Consider the following 18,709-nt stretch of genomic DNA (forward strand, 5'->3'; position numbering starts at 1 on the left):
TAGCAAGACTTCCTAGCCACCCAGGATGGGGACTTCGTCTGCCGAAGCACAAGTTCACCTTCCTGCAAAAAACCTGGATAAGGACGTGAATCCTGCAGATTTCCTTTCCCGCTTCACCCACTATTTAACATCTTTTCTGCTTGTATCCCCTTCCTAGTTCAGGAAGTTAGGGCCAGATTGGTCAGGGCAAGCAATCCAATGGTAGGAGTAGAGGAAGCCTAAAGAGAGCAACAGGAAGTGGAAAGCTGTGGATTCTTTGGGTGAGGTCAGACGATGAGGCGACAAACCAAGAGACCAGCAGGAGAAAGGAATGAAAAGCGGAATGCAGAGGCAATTTCTGGAGCAGGTAAGGTATCGGTTAGAGAGTGCATGCAGTATTGTTTTGTGAGTGTGCATGAGGGTAACGAGCGTGGCTAGGAGAGAAAGTGAGGGACTGTGTGTGAAGTGCTTGTGTGAGTGAAAGCAGGGTGTTTGAATAGAAAGGTGGGTGGAGTATGTGAAGGGTCAGAAATGAAAGCCCGACAGAAAGTCGTCATGTTTTGGTTACAGACTTTTATTTTAAATGAAAAGGGGTTGGGAAAATGCCTCTCTGACCCCATTTCTAAAGAGGAGTTTCCTTACCTAAAAACCAAAACTAAGGATCTGTCTTTGTCAGGATGTCAATAACTGAAGAGTCGTTTTTGTACCCAAAACGTCCTATCCTGACCCTCACACTACAAACAAAACAATCAAATTAAATGTGAAATTAAATGTCTTCAAGCAGATATTGGCAAAAAAGTGTTCACAACTAAAAGGTAGAAATGCTTCAACGGAAATGTTCTGCACAGTGAAAGACCTTGGACTCAGATGGTAGTTCCCTTTCCCTGGATTCTTGAAATGTGATGGAAATGCTTGTTTACCAACAGTCCCTTTTTGTCTCTCCTTGATTCACAATGTTCCTGTTTAAGCAAGCAACAAGTTCTGCAACAGTCTTTCTTTAAACACAAGTATCTCTTTTACTTAACAAACCTTGTTCTCCAGTAGCTTTCCTTGTCGCTTTGCAACTCGCCTATATACTCCCCTACAAGGACTTTATGCAATTCCCACTGCGTGGTGTACTCTCCTGCCACTGCCTCTGCAATTCGCACTGCCTGGTGCACTTTCCTGCCAGGACTTCTTATGCTTTTCATAGTTCCTCTGTATCACCCAAACGACATATACTGTGATGCACTCGGTACATCTGATTGCAGTAATATTTGTTCAAACTTTGCCCCACACTTGCATCTCATTAGGCCTGGACTGTATTTTTCTGCATTCAAGCCAACTTCTTGTAGTCCTGTATCAGTAATCTCAAAACATTCAAATTATCACTGGCGCAGTTGCTGAAACTCCCTGCGGTGGCCACTTGCTTTGGGTTGACTCAGCGGTTCGCCCCAGCATCTCTAGTCCTGTTCAAGCTTCTGTGGCATGGCTCTGCCATTCGCTTCCCACTCTGGATGCTTCAGAGGTCCATCTGGCTTCCTTCATGGCTCTGCAGTCACATGCCTTCTTCCCTTCAGGTTACGTCTGGATAACACCACTTCTTCGAGCTGTTGAGCGCCCAGGAACTCTCTCGCGGCTCCCGGCGTCTCCACAGCACTTCCTGCTCTTGCTCTGCATTTGTCCTCCTGCTTCTGCAGACACCTCTGCTACGCCACACTGGTACAGGTCTCCTGAACTTGAAAGCCTTTTCACTGGAGCTGATGTCTTCTCCTGCACAGCCACACTCAGTAGTGCGTTTGACATCTTTAAATGTCCGGTACTCCGGTAATTCCGTAAAAACAACTAGACTGTTGTGCTTCATGCAAAAGGTGTTGTGTTGGAGCTTTGTGTGTTTAGATCATGTGTGGGGGTTTGATCAAAGGGATTTGAGAAGAGTTTTTTTTTACTCCCGCTACAAGGGGAAACCAATACCGGACAATTTGCCATTAAGGCTTTGGGCATTAGAGGGTCATCCTCAGGGGAAAAGGGGGGATACTGTGTCTCATCCAATGAAGGCATGATGTCCCCCAAGTAGTTGTCTCCTCCTATGGGATCCTCCCTCATGTAGCCGCCCCAAGGGCCAGGATCATGTAGCGGCTGCCATCACCTGGCCACATGGGAAGAGGTCACCACCAGGAATCTGCGATGATGCCACTGGATTCAACCCAAGTAGCGGTTGTAGGGAGGAGGAGGAGGAGGGTGTTGCGGGGCAGAGGAGGGTGTTGCGGGGCAGAGGAGGGTGTTGCGGGGCAGAGGAGGGAAGTAGTGACATCAAAGAGTGGAGACAAGTCTTAGTGAGCAAGATTTCGGAGGGTAAGAGGAGAAAGACACAGAGTGGAAGGAGAGAAGAAGGGTCGAGTCCGTTGAATCAGAATAGTGAGAGGAGAACTCAAGGAAGTGAGAAGGAGAGGAGTATGCAGGCTCGATAGAAAGAAAACGAATTGGGCCGGGTGTCTGTAAGGCACTAACCTCAGGATAGAGGAGAGACAGTGAGGAAGAACTTGAGGGAGATTGGATAGAGAAGGCATTCTGCTTTGAGGTCTTCCCTCATATTATTAAGAACGAGGTGCTCACTGCTGCAGTGACTAACCTGGAGGTAGGGGTGTCTGGGTTAGGTGGGATTGGTGCCTTCTAGGCGAGATGAGGGGCTGTGGGGCCCACTGAGATCTAAATTAAAACCTTTGAATCATCTGACACAATGCTCAAAGCCCCCCTCTACCTTGTAAGACCCTGGGCATTGCACTCATCGGCACCGATGATCGGCAGCAACGGGCCATTAAGTTATAAATCGTACCAGACGATAATGTAATCTCTCACTCTACAGTCCGAGTACTGCTTCCCAAAAACAATCTTGTGGACATGGCCTGTAAGGGACTCACCTTGCACTCAAATTCTATCTTCTGGTTGAGGTAGATCAGCTCCTCTGTGCTGCGCATGCGCTGCACATTCTCGTTGCAGTCCTTGATCAGCTGTGGGGAGAGGAGAAGGAGGAGAGCACAGCTGATCAGAGGGCAGGCATGTTCTGTTTTTAGAGCGTTAAGGATTCATAATTTCCCAGGTAATTGAATAGACCTCTGCAGACACCATTTCTGTACCATCACACTCCATTGTTCCTTTGCATGAGGTGGAACAGTCTCACTTACCTTCTCTGGGAGGTTACAGACTCAACACAAAGTGAAGCCCACCAACCCTCTCCAGGAGTTTACTGCCTCTACACATGAAGTGGAGCCCCCACCTCCTCCAGGAGGTTACAGAAACTACAGAAGAAATGAAGCCCGCCCACCCTCTCCAGGAGGTTACAGACTCTATAGATGAAGTGACGCCCCCCCCACCCTCTCCAGGAGGTTACAGACACTACAGAAGAAATGAAGCCCACCCACCCTCTTCAGGAGGTCACAGACACTACAGAGGGAAATGAAGCCCTCCCACCCTATCCAGGAGGTTACAGACACTACAGATGGAAGTGAAGCCCTCCCACCCTCTCCAGGAGTTTACAGACACTACAGAGGGAAGTGAAGCCCTCCCACCCTCTCCAGGAGGTTACAGATTCTACAGAAGAAATTAAGCCCGCCCACCCTCTCCAGGAGGTCACAGACACTACAGATGAAGTGAAGCCCACCAACCTTCTCTAGGAGGTTACAGCCTCTACACAAAGTGAAGCCTGCCCACCCTTTCCAGGAGGATACAGCACTACAGAGGGAAGTGAAGCCCTCCCACCCTCTCCAGGAGGTTACAGACACTACAGAGGGAAGTGAAGCCCTCCCACCCTCTCCAGGAGGTTACAGACACTATAGATGGAAGTGAAGCCCTCCCACCCTCTCCAGGAGTTTACAGACACTACAGAGGGAAGTGAAGCCCTCCCACCCTCTCCAGGAGGTTAGAGACACTATAGATGGAAGTGAAGCCCTCCCACCCACGCCGGGAGGTCACAGACACTACAGCTGAAGTGACACCCATGTACCTTCTCTAGGAGTTTACAGGGATCTATACATGAAGTGAAACCATCCCACCATCTCCAGGAGGTTACAGCCACTACACATGAAGAGACACCCACTTATCTTCTCTAGGAGGTTACAAACACTACAGAAGAAATTAAGCCCTCCCACCCTCTCCAGGAGGTTACAGACACTACAGATGAAGTGATAACCTCCTACCCTCTCCAGGAGGTTACAGGCACGACAGATGAAGTGAAGCCGTCCCACCCTCTCCAGGAGGTTACAGACACTACAGATGAAGTGAAGCCCTCCCACCCTCTCCAGCAGGTTAGAGCCACTACAGAGGGAAGTGACGTCCTCCCACCATCTCCAGGAGGTCACAGACACTACAGCTGAAGTGAAGCCCACCCACCCTCTCCAGGAGGTCGCATACTCTACAGATGAAGTGAAGCCCACTTAGTTTCTCTGGGAAGCTGGTGGACTCTATTGGTGAAATGAAACTCACTTACCCTCTCCAGTTAGTGAAGCACACTGTGTACACATGGTAATGGAGTGCCCTCGCCTTCTTTGGGAGTGTGCATGCCTCTATAGAGGTTAGTGAATCACGCCAACCATCTCCAGGAGGTTACGCGCCTCTACAGCTGAAGTAAAGCACACTTAACTTCTTTAGGAGAGTGCGTGTTTATGTAGGTGAAGTAAACCACACTCACCTTCTGCAGGAGGGTGCAGGTGAAGTAAACCACACTCACCTTCTGCAGGAGGATGCATGTGAAGTAAGCCACACTCACCTCCTGCAGGAGGGTGCATGGTTCTGTAGGTGAAGTAAACCACACTCACCTTCTGCAGGAGGGTGCATGTGAAGTAAGCCACACTCACCTCCTGCAGGAGGGTGCATGTTTCTGTAGGTGAAGTAAACCACGCTCCCCTTCTGCAGGAGGGTGCAGGTGTAGTAAACCACACTCCCCTTCTGCAGGAGGGTGCACGTTTCTACTGATGATGAGCTTGGCTCTTCCTAAACACCCAAGTCCAAACACCCTCATTCCCCACCCTACATGGGACTGGGCAATCTGCTCTCCATTTGCCTGCCCTGGTTGCTTGTAGATCCCTTGCTGCAGAATTACCCACCCTCCTGCTCCCATGTTAGCCCTCCCATTCCAGTGTTAGCCCTCCCCGGCTCCCAGGCTAGCCCTCCCCGGCTCCCAGGCTAGCCCTCCCCGGCTCCCAGGCTAGCCTCCCTGTCCGTTGAATCAGAATAGTGAGAGGAGAACTCAAGGAAGTGAGAAGGAGAGGAGTATGCAGGCTCGATAGAAAGAAAACTAATTGGGCCGGGTGTCTGTAAGGCACTAACCTCAGGATAGAGCAGAGACAGTGAGGAAGAACTTGAGGGAGATTGGATAGAGAAGGCATTCTGCTTTGAGGTGTTCCCTCATATTATTAAGAACTGGGTGCTCACTGCTGCAGTGACTAACCTGGAGGTAGGGGTGCCTGGGTTAGGTGGGATTGGTGCCTTCTAGGCGAGATGAGGGGCTGTGGGGCCCACTGAGATCTAAATTAAAACTTTTTAATCATCTGACACAATGCTCAAAGCCCCCCTCTACCTTGTAAGACCCTGGGCATTGCACTCATCGGCACCGATGATCGGCAGCAACAGGCCATTAAGTTATAAATGGTACCAGACGATAATGTAATCTCTCACTCTACACTCCGAGTACTGCTTCCCAAAAACAATCTTGTGGACATGGCCTGTAAGGGACTCACCTAGCCCTCCCCGGCTCCCAGGCTAGCCCTCCCCGGCTCCCAGGCTAGCCCTCCCCGGCTCCCAGGCTAGCCCTCCCCGGCTCCCAGGCTAGCCCTCCCCAGGGCTGGACTGGGAACTAAAAGAGGCCCTGGAAATAATTACTGGGGACCAAAAGAGGCCCTGGAAATAAAGTTCAAAGTGGCCCTGTATGACACCTTTTCAGCAAGCCCAATCCTTTTCCTGTGAGAAAATTTGGAAATACCGCAGAAAAGAGGCCCAGGGTGCAGAGGCCCACCGGGAAATCTCCAGAGTTCCCAATGGGCCAGTCCACCCCTGGCCCTACCCCGCTCCCGTTACTTGCTGTGTACTTCCCCCATGAATCGTAAAGCGCTCTGTTGCTTCCCGAAGGCTGTGCTCAATAAATACCCGAATAATAATAGTGAATAATGATCGAAGTAAATCAGACCTACCTTCTCCAGAAGCGTGTAGGCCTGCGTCGCCTGAGCCTCCTCTCTGGACCCCGGCCGGGTCCTCTTCAGGATATTCTGAGGAGGAAGCAGGGATGGGATTTTAGGAAGAGCAGTGGCAGTTGGTACACAAAGGGTTTTAATGAGCTATTCACTGTCTGGTGTTCGCATTTCCTGCTTTAGGGACAATTTCTCGCAGAACTACACACTTTACACATGCAACATATGAGCACCTGCAGTCTTGACATAAAATGTTAATTTTGCTATTTCGATTGTGATGGGAAATAACAAAAGCAAGTACTATCTCTCCCAATGTTGCCACCGCCCCCCACCCCCGCCTTGTACTTAATACAGTGATGTTTTCTCCATTTCTTTCAAGTCGAGGTGCCCCCTGACAGGAAGATCTACGTTACTGTTTTTTTTGTTAGACTTCCCTTAAAGTTTTTCCATGAAAGATCATTCAATTGTTACGTTCTAGTTGTTCTGCTGCGTGTTCACCATCAAAGAAAGAGGACTTGGTGGCCGTCAGCTGGGCCCATCTAGCTACTGGCACAGCAGCAAGAACCCTAACCCTCCTCTCATGGTCCTCCACCTCCTTGTATTTTGCTTTTTCCTGGACACCACTGTTCGTTATCTTTGTTGCAATTTCATTTTATGGCACAGCATGGCGGGAAAGTCAGCACTGGGGTTTGTTTATATTCCAAATATAAAACATGCATGTGAGAAATCTCTTACGAAACAATAGACATGGCTCCTGAAAGGCAAGTCCTACAGGCGAGCATGCCTCGTCCTAAAAGCAGGAAACCGATCAGACTCCTGCATCCTGGATGTGGGGATGCTCAACGAGGGGGTTGCGACAGCGAGAGGTAGGGGTGGCGGTGGGGGCACTAGCTGTCTGATGCATGACCCATTCCTCCGGTCTTGGAATATGAGCAGCCTGGGATGATTAATGGCCCAGGGAGGGTTGAGCCACCAGTGAGCAAAGGGGCCCAAACAGTGGGTTAACAGCCAAGGGGCATTGCTGCGAGGGTCCTTGAATGTGGCAGGCTTCTGGTGCTTGGCGTCCTTATGACATTAACTTCTGACTGGTGGCTAAGCTACGGGAGGGGAAAGTGAGGTTGGTTGTCCCCCCCTTTTTTCCCCTGTGTGCCTTCTAGATTCCGAAACCCCCCTCCAACCCTAATTCTGTCCAAAGAGTTTAGAAATGGTATTGACCTATGGCCTTTGAGGAGCCAATAGCCCTCTCTGGATCCAAAACCTGCCTCTGCCACAGTTTATGCCCACTCCATGAAAACTGGCATACACCATGGGTTGTCTACGCAGGAGCCATTGCTAAGTGGCTGTGAGCGGGACACAGTGCTGCAGAAATGTATCCTGTGGCAGGTGCCGCACAGCCCGCTTCAGTTCTGAAGCCATCGAGCAAACCTCCAGAGCGCGGTTACCTGCACAAGCAGCTTGAGGCGAGTGATCCTCTGGAAGGGCAGGATGAGAAAGGATTTGAGAGACAGTCGCTGGCACACTGGGTCACTCTCCAACTTGTCGAGCACCTGCTGGAATCTGGGATTACCACTCCTAGGGGGAGAGCAACAAACAGAGTGAGAAAAAGCGATAGTGGGAACCGGACACAGAGCGAGCCCACCCGGCCCGGACACAGCAATTATTCCAGTTCTCATGCCATGGCGCGCCACTCATGTGCATATCAGACATCAGGCAATGAAGCACCGCCCTTCCTGGGCATGTTTCCTGATGCCAAGCACTTATTCACCCACTCATGGGTAAAGTCAGTGGCAGTGTTGCCCCCCTTGCACCGGGCATGGTTCGAGAGGTCATGTAATGGAGTGCGCCTGAAGTGTATTGTTTAAGTACTCATACAGTGACGCACCCACCAGGTACACTTCAAGGTGTCGTACATGGTCCACCAACTCACGGGTATCCTTCCAGACTCTATGCAGAGGTGGCCTTCTTGCCACAGGTGATGTTATAGAGGTCCTGCAGAGAAGCACCCCTGTGATATTTTGGTTCTAGGTGAAATTCAGTGGAATGCTCCCCTAGGGTTGGGTTCTAGACCCCGTCCAGTGGAGCAGTTTGAAATCTGATGCAGGGGACCACTTCATGCTCTGCCTGCTTCTAGATGGCACGTATTAGACCAACCCCTCATGAGTTCGGCTCCAGAGTTCAAAGAGCCCGGGTAGTATAGCTCAGTGGCAACGCCCTCGCCTTGGATGCAAGACGACGCAGAGCAACACAGGTTCGATCCCCGGGTCCACGCTTAGAATCCTCTGCACTATTAAGCGTGTTATGATTGTTATAGAGAGGTGCCCTCTTTGCCCCGAGTCTGCATCAAGGGGACATGCAGTGGAGCCCTGCGGCAGGGTACGGTTCTAGGTGCCGTGCCGTTGCCTTCCGCTCAATGCGTTAGAGTTCTAGACACACACAGTTGTCCCACAGGTACAGTTGCAAAGGTCATGCAGTGGAGCACCCCTCAACCCCAGCACGATTCTAATTGCCATGCAGTGGAGAGTCCCTAATGGTGATGGCTGCAGACATTACCCAGCTGAGCCCCACTCACCTGGGTAGGATGTCAGGTGGCATTTAGCAGAGTGCTCCTCGTGGGAAGGGTCCAATGCCAGGCAGTGGCTGGTCCTTCTGCGCAGGTTTGGTTTAGAGCCCCTCAGCCCAGGCATGGTTGCCAGAATCGTGCAGTGGTGCACTCCTCCAGTTCATAGTTCAAGGGCCCAGCTTCCTACCCATTACCCTCCCCTCTGGTAGCTCTAGGTACTTACAGAAGTCGCTGGAATGTCTGATCCTGGTACGACTGGTTGGTTACGTAGGGAACATACACCTTCTGGATCTCAGGTGCATGGCTCAGCACCACATCACAGACATTAAAGGTGTACATGTTGTCCTCAAATTTCTCTTCCAGGTCGAAGAGAAAGCTGTCAGATGCAAGAGGGAGAAGCGTTAGGTCTACATCGCATAGCAGCATGGGCCCATCACCAAGCATCAATGAGGCACACGGATTGCTCTGACAATCAGCACCACTAACAAACCCTCAAAGAGCAGCCAAAAGACAGTCAGCACCATTAACAAACCCTCAACGAGCAGCTAAAAGACAGTCAGCACCATTAACAAACCCTCAACGAGCAGCCAAAGGACAGTCAGCACCATTAACAAACCCTCAAAGAGCAGCCAAAAGACAGTCAGCACCATTAACAAAACCTCAAAGAGCAGCCAGACAGTCAGCACCATTAACAAACCCTCAAAGTGCAGCCAACAGACCGTCAGCACCATTAACAAACCCTCAAAGTGCAGCCAACAGACCGTCAGCACCATTAACAAACCCTCAAAGAGCAGCCAACAGACAACCAGCACCATTAACAAACTCTCAATATGCAGCCAACAGACATCAAATAGCACCATCTTTGTTTAGGAACATTTCACTAACTTCCATTTTGCCTCTATATTTGTGGACCCCCCCCAAAAAAACTTTTGCTCCTGTTTCAGCCTCCATTCCTGACTTTTGCCAGTGGAGCACAGCCTTGAGGTGCACTCCTCTGGGCTTCCGCTCATCTTCACGGGGAAACTGACACGTCCTTCAGGCCGTCAGTACTGGGAAACTGTTTCTCTTAGTCTTATGACTTTGTTGCCATTTTTGGAAACTGTATTTCAATGTGCAAAGTTCATTACTGTACCACACAATGGAGTCCTTGGGTTTTCAGGCTCTAGACATCCATTAAGGATGTTTGGTTAACTGGACAATGTGCCTAGGAGTAGACCGGTGGCAGCAGAAGCCTTTCATGTATTTCTACACCATTTTACCAAGCCATACTGTGCTTACTGCGCGTCTGGCTCATGACTGTGGCTAGTGTCCGCCATGGCCTTGCCACAAGGTCTTCTCTCTTCTCCTTTGGCCATTTTGTCTGTTGGCCTTCCCCCTGGTCTTTATGACCCAGGAATTCCTTATGTGGGCATGCATTCACCCGCGAAAACCACACCTTTCGAGGGCTCCTGCAGGTCAGGTGTGAACAGAAATCAGCGCAACATTCCACCTTGAGGGTACAGTGTAGTCGAGTCTGAGCCTTGTGGGAGGTTAGGGGGTGGCATGACTGTGGAAAGTGGTTGGGAGTGTGAGGAAGAGGAGGGCAAGGAAGGGAAGACAGGGAAGGGAAGACAGGAAGGGGGTGGTAGTTCTTCTGCATTCATTAACCACAAATGGAGACCCCTGAAAGGGCAGTATGCATATTTACCACTAACAGAGCCCTCGCACCCCCTGCCTCTGCTGCCAGGAGCGGCACAGAAGTCTTCTGGAATCTGCCAGACTCAGAAAGGGTATCTGATCACTTAATGTAAGCAGATCACCTGGGAACAGCAGCGATTCTGGGACAGCGTTCTGGGCTTCCCCATGGACTGAGAAAAAAAAGGGAAGGTGTGTTAGAAGTGGGGGCGTGAGCAAGAGGGTGCCGTAAATGTGCTGGGAATATTAAAGAAAATACAAATTAAAAAAAAGAAGACGTGAGGGAAAAATAGTAGCTTCACACACACTTTCAGAAAAAAACCTGCTTGTATTCCTAGCACTCGATTTGCCGAAACAAGGAGGACGAACAAAACACAACATCTGGAAAGACTGTACATTAGCAGCCAGTCCCCAGACCACGCAGACTGCAGATCAGCATCCAGCAACCAGACCACGCAGACTGACCAGCATCCAGCAACCAGACCACGCAGACTGATCAGCAACCAGACCACGCAGACTGCAGATCAGCATCCAGCAACCAGACCACGCAGACTGCAGATCAGCATCCAGCAACCAGACCACGCAGACTGACCAGCATCCAGCAACCAGACCACGCAGACTGATCAGCATCCAGCAACCAGACCACGCAGACTGCAGATCAGCATCCAGCAACCAGACCACGCAGACTGCAGATCAGCATCCAGCAACTAGACCACGCAGACTGCAGATCAGCATCCAGCAACTAGACCACGCAGACTGCAGATCAGCATCCAGCAACCAGACCACGCAGACCGACAGCATCCAGCAACCAGACCACGCAGACTGCAGATCAGCATCCAGCACCCAGGCCACGCAGACTGCAGCACATCAAAGTACACTTCCAATGCTGCTATATCTTTCTGCATCTCTCATGTGCCCATCGGGCTAGTAATCCCATCCCTTGTAGTATCAGACTCCCACGAGTAGCCATTCCTCCTCTCTTGCCACCTCCCCTATGAACCCGTCAGGCAGGTAATCCCATCGCTTGAAGCACCAGACAACCCTGAGCAGCCGCTGCCCCTCTCTTTCCATTGCACTTACTTGGAGCTGACATCACGCACTTCCTGGAGCCGCGAGAACAGCCATTGCCTCTCCTGGTTGGTCAGGACTCCCTGGAGTTCTTGCGAGTGTTGGAAATGGTCCACTGCGATGTTCAGACTACGCAAGTAGGAGGCCTCGGACATGATCAGTTCAAACTTGGCCTAAGGTTGGATGGAATGAGAGGGGCGAGGTGTGAAGGTGAGCCTTGGTACCCAGGGGTGGGGAAAAATAACTGAGGAGCAAGACATTCATGTCACCTGTGCCATTGGTTGCAAAGAATCCCCCGAACAAAGAAACAGAGGTAGAGATAAACAAAACAGATATGTAGAGAGAAGACAGTGGCCCATGTGAGACTAAAACAAAACCGAAGATTGATGGAAGATTTTGAATTAATCTTAATAGCATTGCTCTGGACAACCATACAAGCCACTGTTTTCAGTCTGCTCTGCTATTACAGAAGAGGAAACCTTATTTAAAGCATCCACCCATTAGGCTACATTTAGATAGATGTATTTTTTTTTAGGTTTGGAGGCAGTGCATATAAGTTCTTTGGTAGAGCCCTTGAAGATGCATATTAGAGAGAGGTCCTGGTGCCAGTCAGTTGCTCTGGGATAAATACTGAATGCAGACTGGTGAAAGAGATGAAACAGCGGCAGCCATTTTGAAGGAGCAAGTCAGTGATGAACAATGAATGCAGACTGGCGAAAGAGATGAAACAGCGGCAGCCATTGTGAAGGAGCAAGTCAGTGATGAACAATGAATGCAGACTGGCGAAAGAGATGAAACAGCGGCAGCCATTGTGAAGGAGCAAGCGGACCTGTTTGAGTCAGTGAAAGATTACATTGATGCGTTTAACTTTTTTTGTTACATTACCTTATCTTGCCTATTTTCATTGCTGTCATTCATATAAATAGGATTGTCTAGGAGGGATTATCCTAATTGCTCGTCTCCAGCCTGAATGAAACCGAACGTGTCACCACCGTCTGTTGTCTATAGTTTTCAGGAAATGCAGGTGAACAGGTCTCCAAATGAAGCAGGATCCAGAACTTGCTGTGATGGATAAATAAGACTGTTGCCCTAGAAATATCACCTGCGGCTCTGTTCTAGCCCTGCCATGATGCAGTTGCCTCCAACCCCTGTAACCTCCCTCCATTCAAAGGTTCCAGCCGCCTTGTTTGGACGTCTACATTCACCTGGGTTCTTGTTCCTTGGCCCCGGCCAATGGCATGTTTCAGTTGGTCAGAAATGGCAGAAAATCTCCTCTATAACCTAGAGAAAGACGGACTCCAAACTCCCAGAAGACACGTAACATATCAAATACTGGCTGGCCTTTTTTGGTACCTTTCATGGAATGCACAGCGCCACAGAAGACAACCCTGATGCTAGAAAAAGAAATGGAGATATTTTGGAACCAGAAAACGCCTATGGGTTCAATACTGAAAATGAGAGCAGCATTCCTGGATAATGCTCTTCTTTAATCTTCTGAAACAGACATCTCACCAACCAAAACAGACATCTCACGAACACATGTTGCCACTATTGTGGCCAAAATGTATGGCAGATGCTTGCTGACCTAGCCTTCCAAGACGCTGATCATCATTTCGGCACTAGGTGGTTCCTTGTAATTCAACGGGCCTTGAAGCGCCTGAATTGGCATCATACTCATTTACATTACACGCATTTACATTACACGCATTTACATTACACGCATTTACAACATAACCCGGCGCAACACGAGGAGGAAAGTGCGACTTAAGCGTCCTTCCCAACACAGAGGGATTCACATACCCATCGTTCCCGAGAACGTTGGTGGACCAAGGTTAAGCCCTCTTAGGCATCGGGTTTTATCTTCCCCCACCACTCTTATTTTGTCACCATATAGAGGAGAGACTATTGAGCAGAATTGATTGGATTTCTGATTATTCACGGCTTTGTTTATTATCCATTTGGCAGGTCAAACAGCATTTCGCTCGGTTTTCATCTAAATCTCATCTTTTTTGGTGCATTCAACATCAGCAGTCTAATAGGATATAATCATGCGGTTCCATTCCATTGATGGCATTCGTTATACGTCACACACAACGCCGGAGCCACTGAAGCAGTTGTTTTTTTTTCTACATCATGATCAAAGTTCAATTCCCCTTACCAGAGGGTACTGTGACAAATCCCCAGATATCCTCACTTCTCCCCTAGGGGGGAGCCCCTTCTCATGAGGCCAGGGAGGTAAGGGGCTCCCTGGCAATAGTTCCCCTGGGGGTGGTACTCAGCGGGTGGGTCTCATGGGAAGGGAATCCCCCTGTGGGATTAGTGATGACCTGAGGAGAACATGGTATCCCCATAGCCCACCAAACCCTAACACACTTTCCTACCCCCGCCCTTTCCCAGGTGTTGGTATATGTTTTTGTCATACCATCAATGTAGGAAGTACAGGGATGAGGAAGAGTGTGGACTCATCAAGGGACATGTATCCCTGAAGTACTGAGATGAGGGAGAGACCAATTGACGCACTGGAGTACCTCAAGATCAATACTGGGACGAAGAAGTGTGGAAGCATGGAGAGCACTCATGAGAACTTGCATGGATGGTCTAGTGTTTCCCCGACACCAGTTTTGAATGGGTTCTTCCCAATCAGAAGAGGAAACCTGGAAGGGAAGAGAGGCCCTCCCTAGAGGACCCGTGAGCAGAGAAGCAAAAGCCCAGGCAGGCCAAGCAGGTGGCCTATGTGGTTGGGGGAAGATGCGCCCCAATGGGGAACTGCAAGTGCTGCGGAGACGCCACAGGGCGCCGGAGGAGCAGAGAAGCCTAGGTCTTACATCAAGCAGGCTTGCTTCAGCTAAGCTGGTAATGTGTTCTTAGTATTCTTTTCTCTATTTGAAGGGCATTATATTGCATTCATGTTATTACAGTTATTTAGGACATTTTTCATTTTTTGTAAAGTGTATATGAAATATGGTTGTGAATTTGTAATTTGACTTTTTTTCATCTTGTGTAAGGTTGAGCATGGGCAACCAATATCACAATCACAAAAAGAACTTTATTCTTAAAAAGAATGTGCTTAAATTAAATTTAAAAATGTGGTTACAGCACCACAAACACCTGCTATGGATAGCCACAAAGGCTACAGACCCCATATGGATTAAACAGTGTATGCTACACACTTGCTAGGGATAAGCCAGCATATGCAACAGACCTCTTAGGGATAAACCAGCGTATGCAACAGACCTCTTAGGGATAAACCAGCGTATGCTACAGAGCTCTTAGGGATGAGCCAGAGTATGCTACAGACCTCCGGTGGATAAGCCAGTGTATGCTACAGACCTGCTAGGTATAAACCAGCGTATGCTACAGAGCTCTTAGGGATGAGCCAGAGTATGCTACAGACCTGCTAGGGATAAGCCAGAGTATGCTACAGACCTGCTAGGGATAAGCCAGAGTATGCTACAGACCTGCTAGGGATAAGCCAGATTATGCTACAGACCTCTTAGGGATAAACCAGTGTATGCTACAGACCTGCTAGGGATATGCCAGAGTATGCTACAGACCTGCTAGGGATAAGCCAGAGTATGCTACAGACCTGCTAGGGATAAGCCAGATTATGCTACAGACCTGCTAGGGATAAGCCAGTAAATGCTACAGACCTCTTAGGGATAAACCAGTGTATGCTACAGACCTGCTAGGGATAAGCCAGTGTATGCTACAGACCTGCTAGATATAAGCCAGAGTATGCTACAGACCTGCTAGGGATAAGCCAGTAAATGCTACAGACCTCTTAGGGATAAACCAGTGTATGCTACAGACCTGCTAGGGATAAGCCAGAGTATGCTACAGACCTGCTAGGGATAAGCCAGAGTATGCTACAGACCTCTTGGGGATAAGCCAGTGTATGCTACAGACCTGCTAGGGATAAGCCAGCGTATGCTACAGACCTCTTGGGGATAAGCCAGTGTATGCTACAGACCTGCTAGGGATAAGCCAGCGTATGCTACAGACCTGCTAGGGATGAGCCAGAGTATGCTACAGACCTCTTAGGGATAAACCAGCATAGGCAACAGACCTTTTAGGGATAAACCAGCGTAGGCTACAGACCTCTTAGGGATGAGCCACCATGGGCTACAGACCTCTTAGGGATGAGCCAGCATGGGCTACAGACCTCTTAGGGATGAGCCAGCATGGGCTACAGACCTCTTAGGGATGAGCCAGCATGGGCTACAGACCTCTTAGGGATGAGCCAGCGTGTGCTACAGACCTCTTAGGGATAAGCCAGTGTATGCTACAGACCTCTTAGGGATAAGCCAGTGTATGCTACAGACCTCTTAGGGATAAACCAGCGTATGCTACAGACCTCTTAGGGATAAGCCACAGTATGCTACAGACCTGCTAGGGATAAGCCACAGTATGCTACAGACCTGCTAGGGATAAGCCAGAGTATGCTACAGACCTGCTAGGGATAAGCCAGAGTATGCTACAGACCTCTTAGGAATAAGCCAGCCTATGCTACAGACCTCTTAGGGATGAGCCAGCATGGGCTACAGACCTCTTAGGGATGAGCCAGCATGGGCTACAGACCTCTTAGGGATGAGCCAGCGTGTGCTACAGACCTCTTAGGGATAAGCAGGTGCATGCTACAGACCTCTTAGGGATAAGCCAGCGTATGCTACAGACCTCTTAGGGATAAACCAGCGTATGCTACAGACCTGCTAGGGATAAGCAAGAGTATGCGACACACCTGCTAGGGATAAGCCAGCGTATGCTACAGACCTGCTAGGGATAAGCCAGTAAATGCTGTAGACCTCTTAGGGATAAGCGAGTAAATGCTACAGACCTCTTAGGGATAAGCCAGCGTATGCTACAGACCTCTTAGGGATAAACCAGCATATGCTACAGACCTCTTAGGGATAAGCCAGAGTATGCTACAGACCTCTTAGGGATAAGCCAGAGTATGCTACAGACCTGCTAGGGATAAGCCAGTAAATGCTATAGACCTCTTAGGGATAAGCGAGTAAATGCTACAGACCTCTTAGGGATAAGCCAGCGTATGCTACAGACCTCTTAGGGATAAACCAGCGTATGCTACAAACCTGCTAGGGATAAGCCAGCGTGTGCTACAAATCTGCTAGGGATAAGCCAGCGTGTGCTACAAACATGCTAGGGATAAGCCAGTAAATGCTACAGACCTCCTAGGGATGAGCCAGCATATGCTACAGACCTGCTAGGGATAAGCCAGCATATGCTACAGACCTGCTAGGGATAAGCCAGCGTATGCTACAGACCTGCTAGGGATAAACCAGCATAGGCTACAGACCTCTTAGGGATGAACCAGCATATGCTACACACCTCTTAGGGATAAACAGGCGTATTCTACAGACCTGCTAGGGATAAACTGACGTATGCTACAGACCTCTTAGGGATAAACCGGCGTATTCTACAGACCTGCTAGGGATAAACCGACTTATGCAACAGACCTCTTAGGGATAAACCGGCGTATGCTACAGACCTGCTAGGGATAAACTGGCGTATGCTACAGACCTCTTAGGGATAAACCGGCATATGCTACAGACCTCTTAGGGATAAACCGGCGTATGCTACAGACCTCTAAGGGATAGACCGGCGTATGCTACAGACCTTTTAGGGATGAGCCAGCATATGCCACAGACCTCTTAGGGATAAACCAGCATAGGTTACAAACCTCTTAAGGATAAGCCGGCGTATGCCACAGACCTCTTAGGGATAAACCAGCATAGGTTACAAACCTCTTAAGGATAAGCCGGCGTATGCCACAGACCTCTTAGGGATAAGCCAGCGTAGGCTAGCTTTAGTGATGCAAAATCTGCTCATTCTTTTGGAGATTGGTCCATTTTGACTGGACCTCCCAAACATAACCAACTATTTGGGAGACGATCTTGTGTGAACTGTGTCTGCCATACCTTCAGAGGAACCCCATAAATATTCCCAATTGAACAAGAGCCACTGGCGGTTCTCCTACCCCCTTTACGACGTCATTGATTTAATCCACAAATTAAATAATACCTATGCTCCGGGTCCAGGCGGGTTATCCAATTCTACACTAAAAAGAGATCGTATGGCTTTGGGTGAAATATTTAACACTATATTTAATAACATAAATTGCAACCACAGTATCCCTGCATCATGCTATACCTTGTACATTGTAGCAATTTATAAAAGAAAGGCAATAGCGGTGACCCAGGGAATTTCCAGCCCAGCATCTTCTTTGACGTAAGTAGCTACGTATTTGCATTTCTTATAGTGCATACACTACGTCGTCTTCAACAATGGGCCCTAGATACAAACAGGCTCTCAAAATGTCAAGCTGGATTTCATCGCCACCAAGGTACTTCTCGGAATGGTCAAATTTGTAGGTTAGCACAAGATCACACTATGGAGACAGGAATGCAGGTCTATGTCACAAGTAATGACTTCCGTGGGGCCTTTGACAAGGTTAACAGGACTGTGATACGGAATAAATTAAAATCCTGGGACATGACTGATGGTCGCGTAAGTTTGCTAGGCATGTTTCACCCTAATACGTCTATAGCGTAAGGGTGGACCGTGGGGGTAGGCTCACAAACCCCATCTGTACACTACGGGTTTGCGGCAGGAGTGCATCCACCCCCTTACAAATCTTACCCGTCTGAATTTACCAAACCCCATCATTCTAAAGTTATAATTTTGTACAACACAGTTTCTCCTCCCTATCCCATGGGATATCTGGAAAATCTCACAACCCCCTTCTCCACTTTCTCCCGTCACGACAAACGTCGGACTGACAATAAAACTTTACCTGAACTGATTGAACCAAAGGGTCAGGCAAAGTCAGGCAATTGACCAGAACCACACACACCTGACAAGCTTTTCCTTTTCCCACATGGATAAAAGGTGGAGCAAGAGAGCACAAGACGAGCAAGGCAGACCACACGACGTGAAGGCTAACTCAGCAAGGAAATAGTAGTTGAAAGAAAGCGAATACAGAGAGGGTGACAAGGATAGAAGTGACCTTGCCCTTTCCAGTCCAAGCCTGTGAAACCTCTGCAGATGGAAACATAAGACCACGGACAAAGGTGTGTTGCAGAAGATGTCTACAGTACGAGACCCTCCTCCAGTGATAGCCATGTTGGGGAGAGACCTGTGTCTCAGTGGTACCAACCATGACTCCAAAGTCAAGCAGTTCATCACAGCCGGTCAGTTGAGGGGAGAGTCGATAAGAAACTGAACTGTGTTGAAGAAAAAGTAGCAAGAG

At 49.1% G+C, this 18,709-nt stretch overlaps 1 protein-coding gene across 5 annotated transcripts in view; it reads right to left on the minus strand.

Moving 5' to 3' along the window:
* The window catches only part of LOC138580058 (uncharacterized), a 387,791-nt gene that overhangs the window by 69,512 nt on the left and 299,570 nt on the right, over positions 1 to 18,709 (minus strand). For all 5 annotated transcript variants that reach the window (XM_069650297.1, XM_069650295.1, XM_069650298.1 and 2 more), the window contains 5 exons: positions 11,455 to 11,615; positions 8,924 to 9,076; positions 7,583 to 7,712; positions 6,144 to 6,218; positions 2,880 to 2,969 (listed from right to left, as the gene is read on the minus strand). In XM_069650297.1, the coding sequence (XP_069506398.1) occupies positions 2,880 to 2,969; positions 6,144 to 6,218; positions 7,583 to 7,712; positions 8,924 to 9,076; positions 11,455 to 11,615 (609 nt within the window). The remainder of the gene's footprint in view (positions 1 to 2,879; positions 2,970 to 6,143; positions 6,219 to 7,582; positions 7,713 to 8,923; positions 9,077 to 11,454; positions 11,616 to 18,709) is intronic.

This window comes from Ambystoma mexicanum, chromosome 3p, assembly GCF_040938575.1.
Source record: "Ambystoma mexicanum isolate Mex_15411 chromosome 3p, UKY_AmexF1_1, whole genome shotgun sequence".
Lineage (NCBI taxonomy): Eukaryota > Metazoa > Chordata > Amphibia > Caudata > Ambystomatidae > Ambystoma > Ambystoma mexicanum.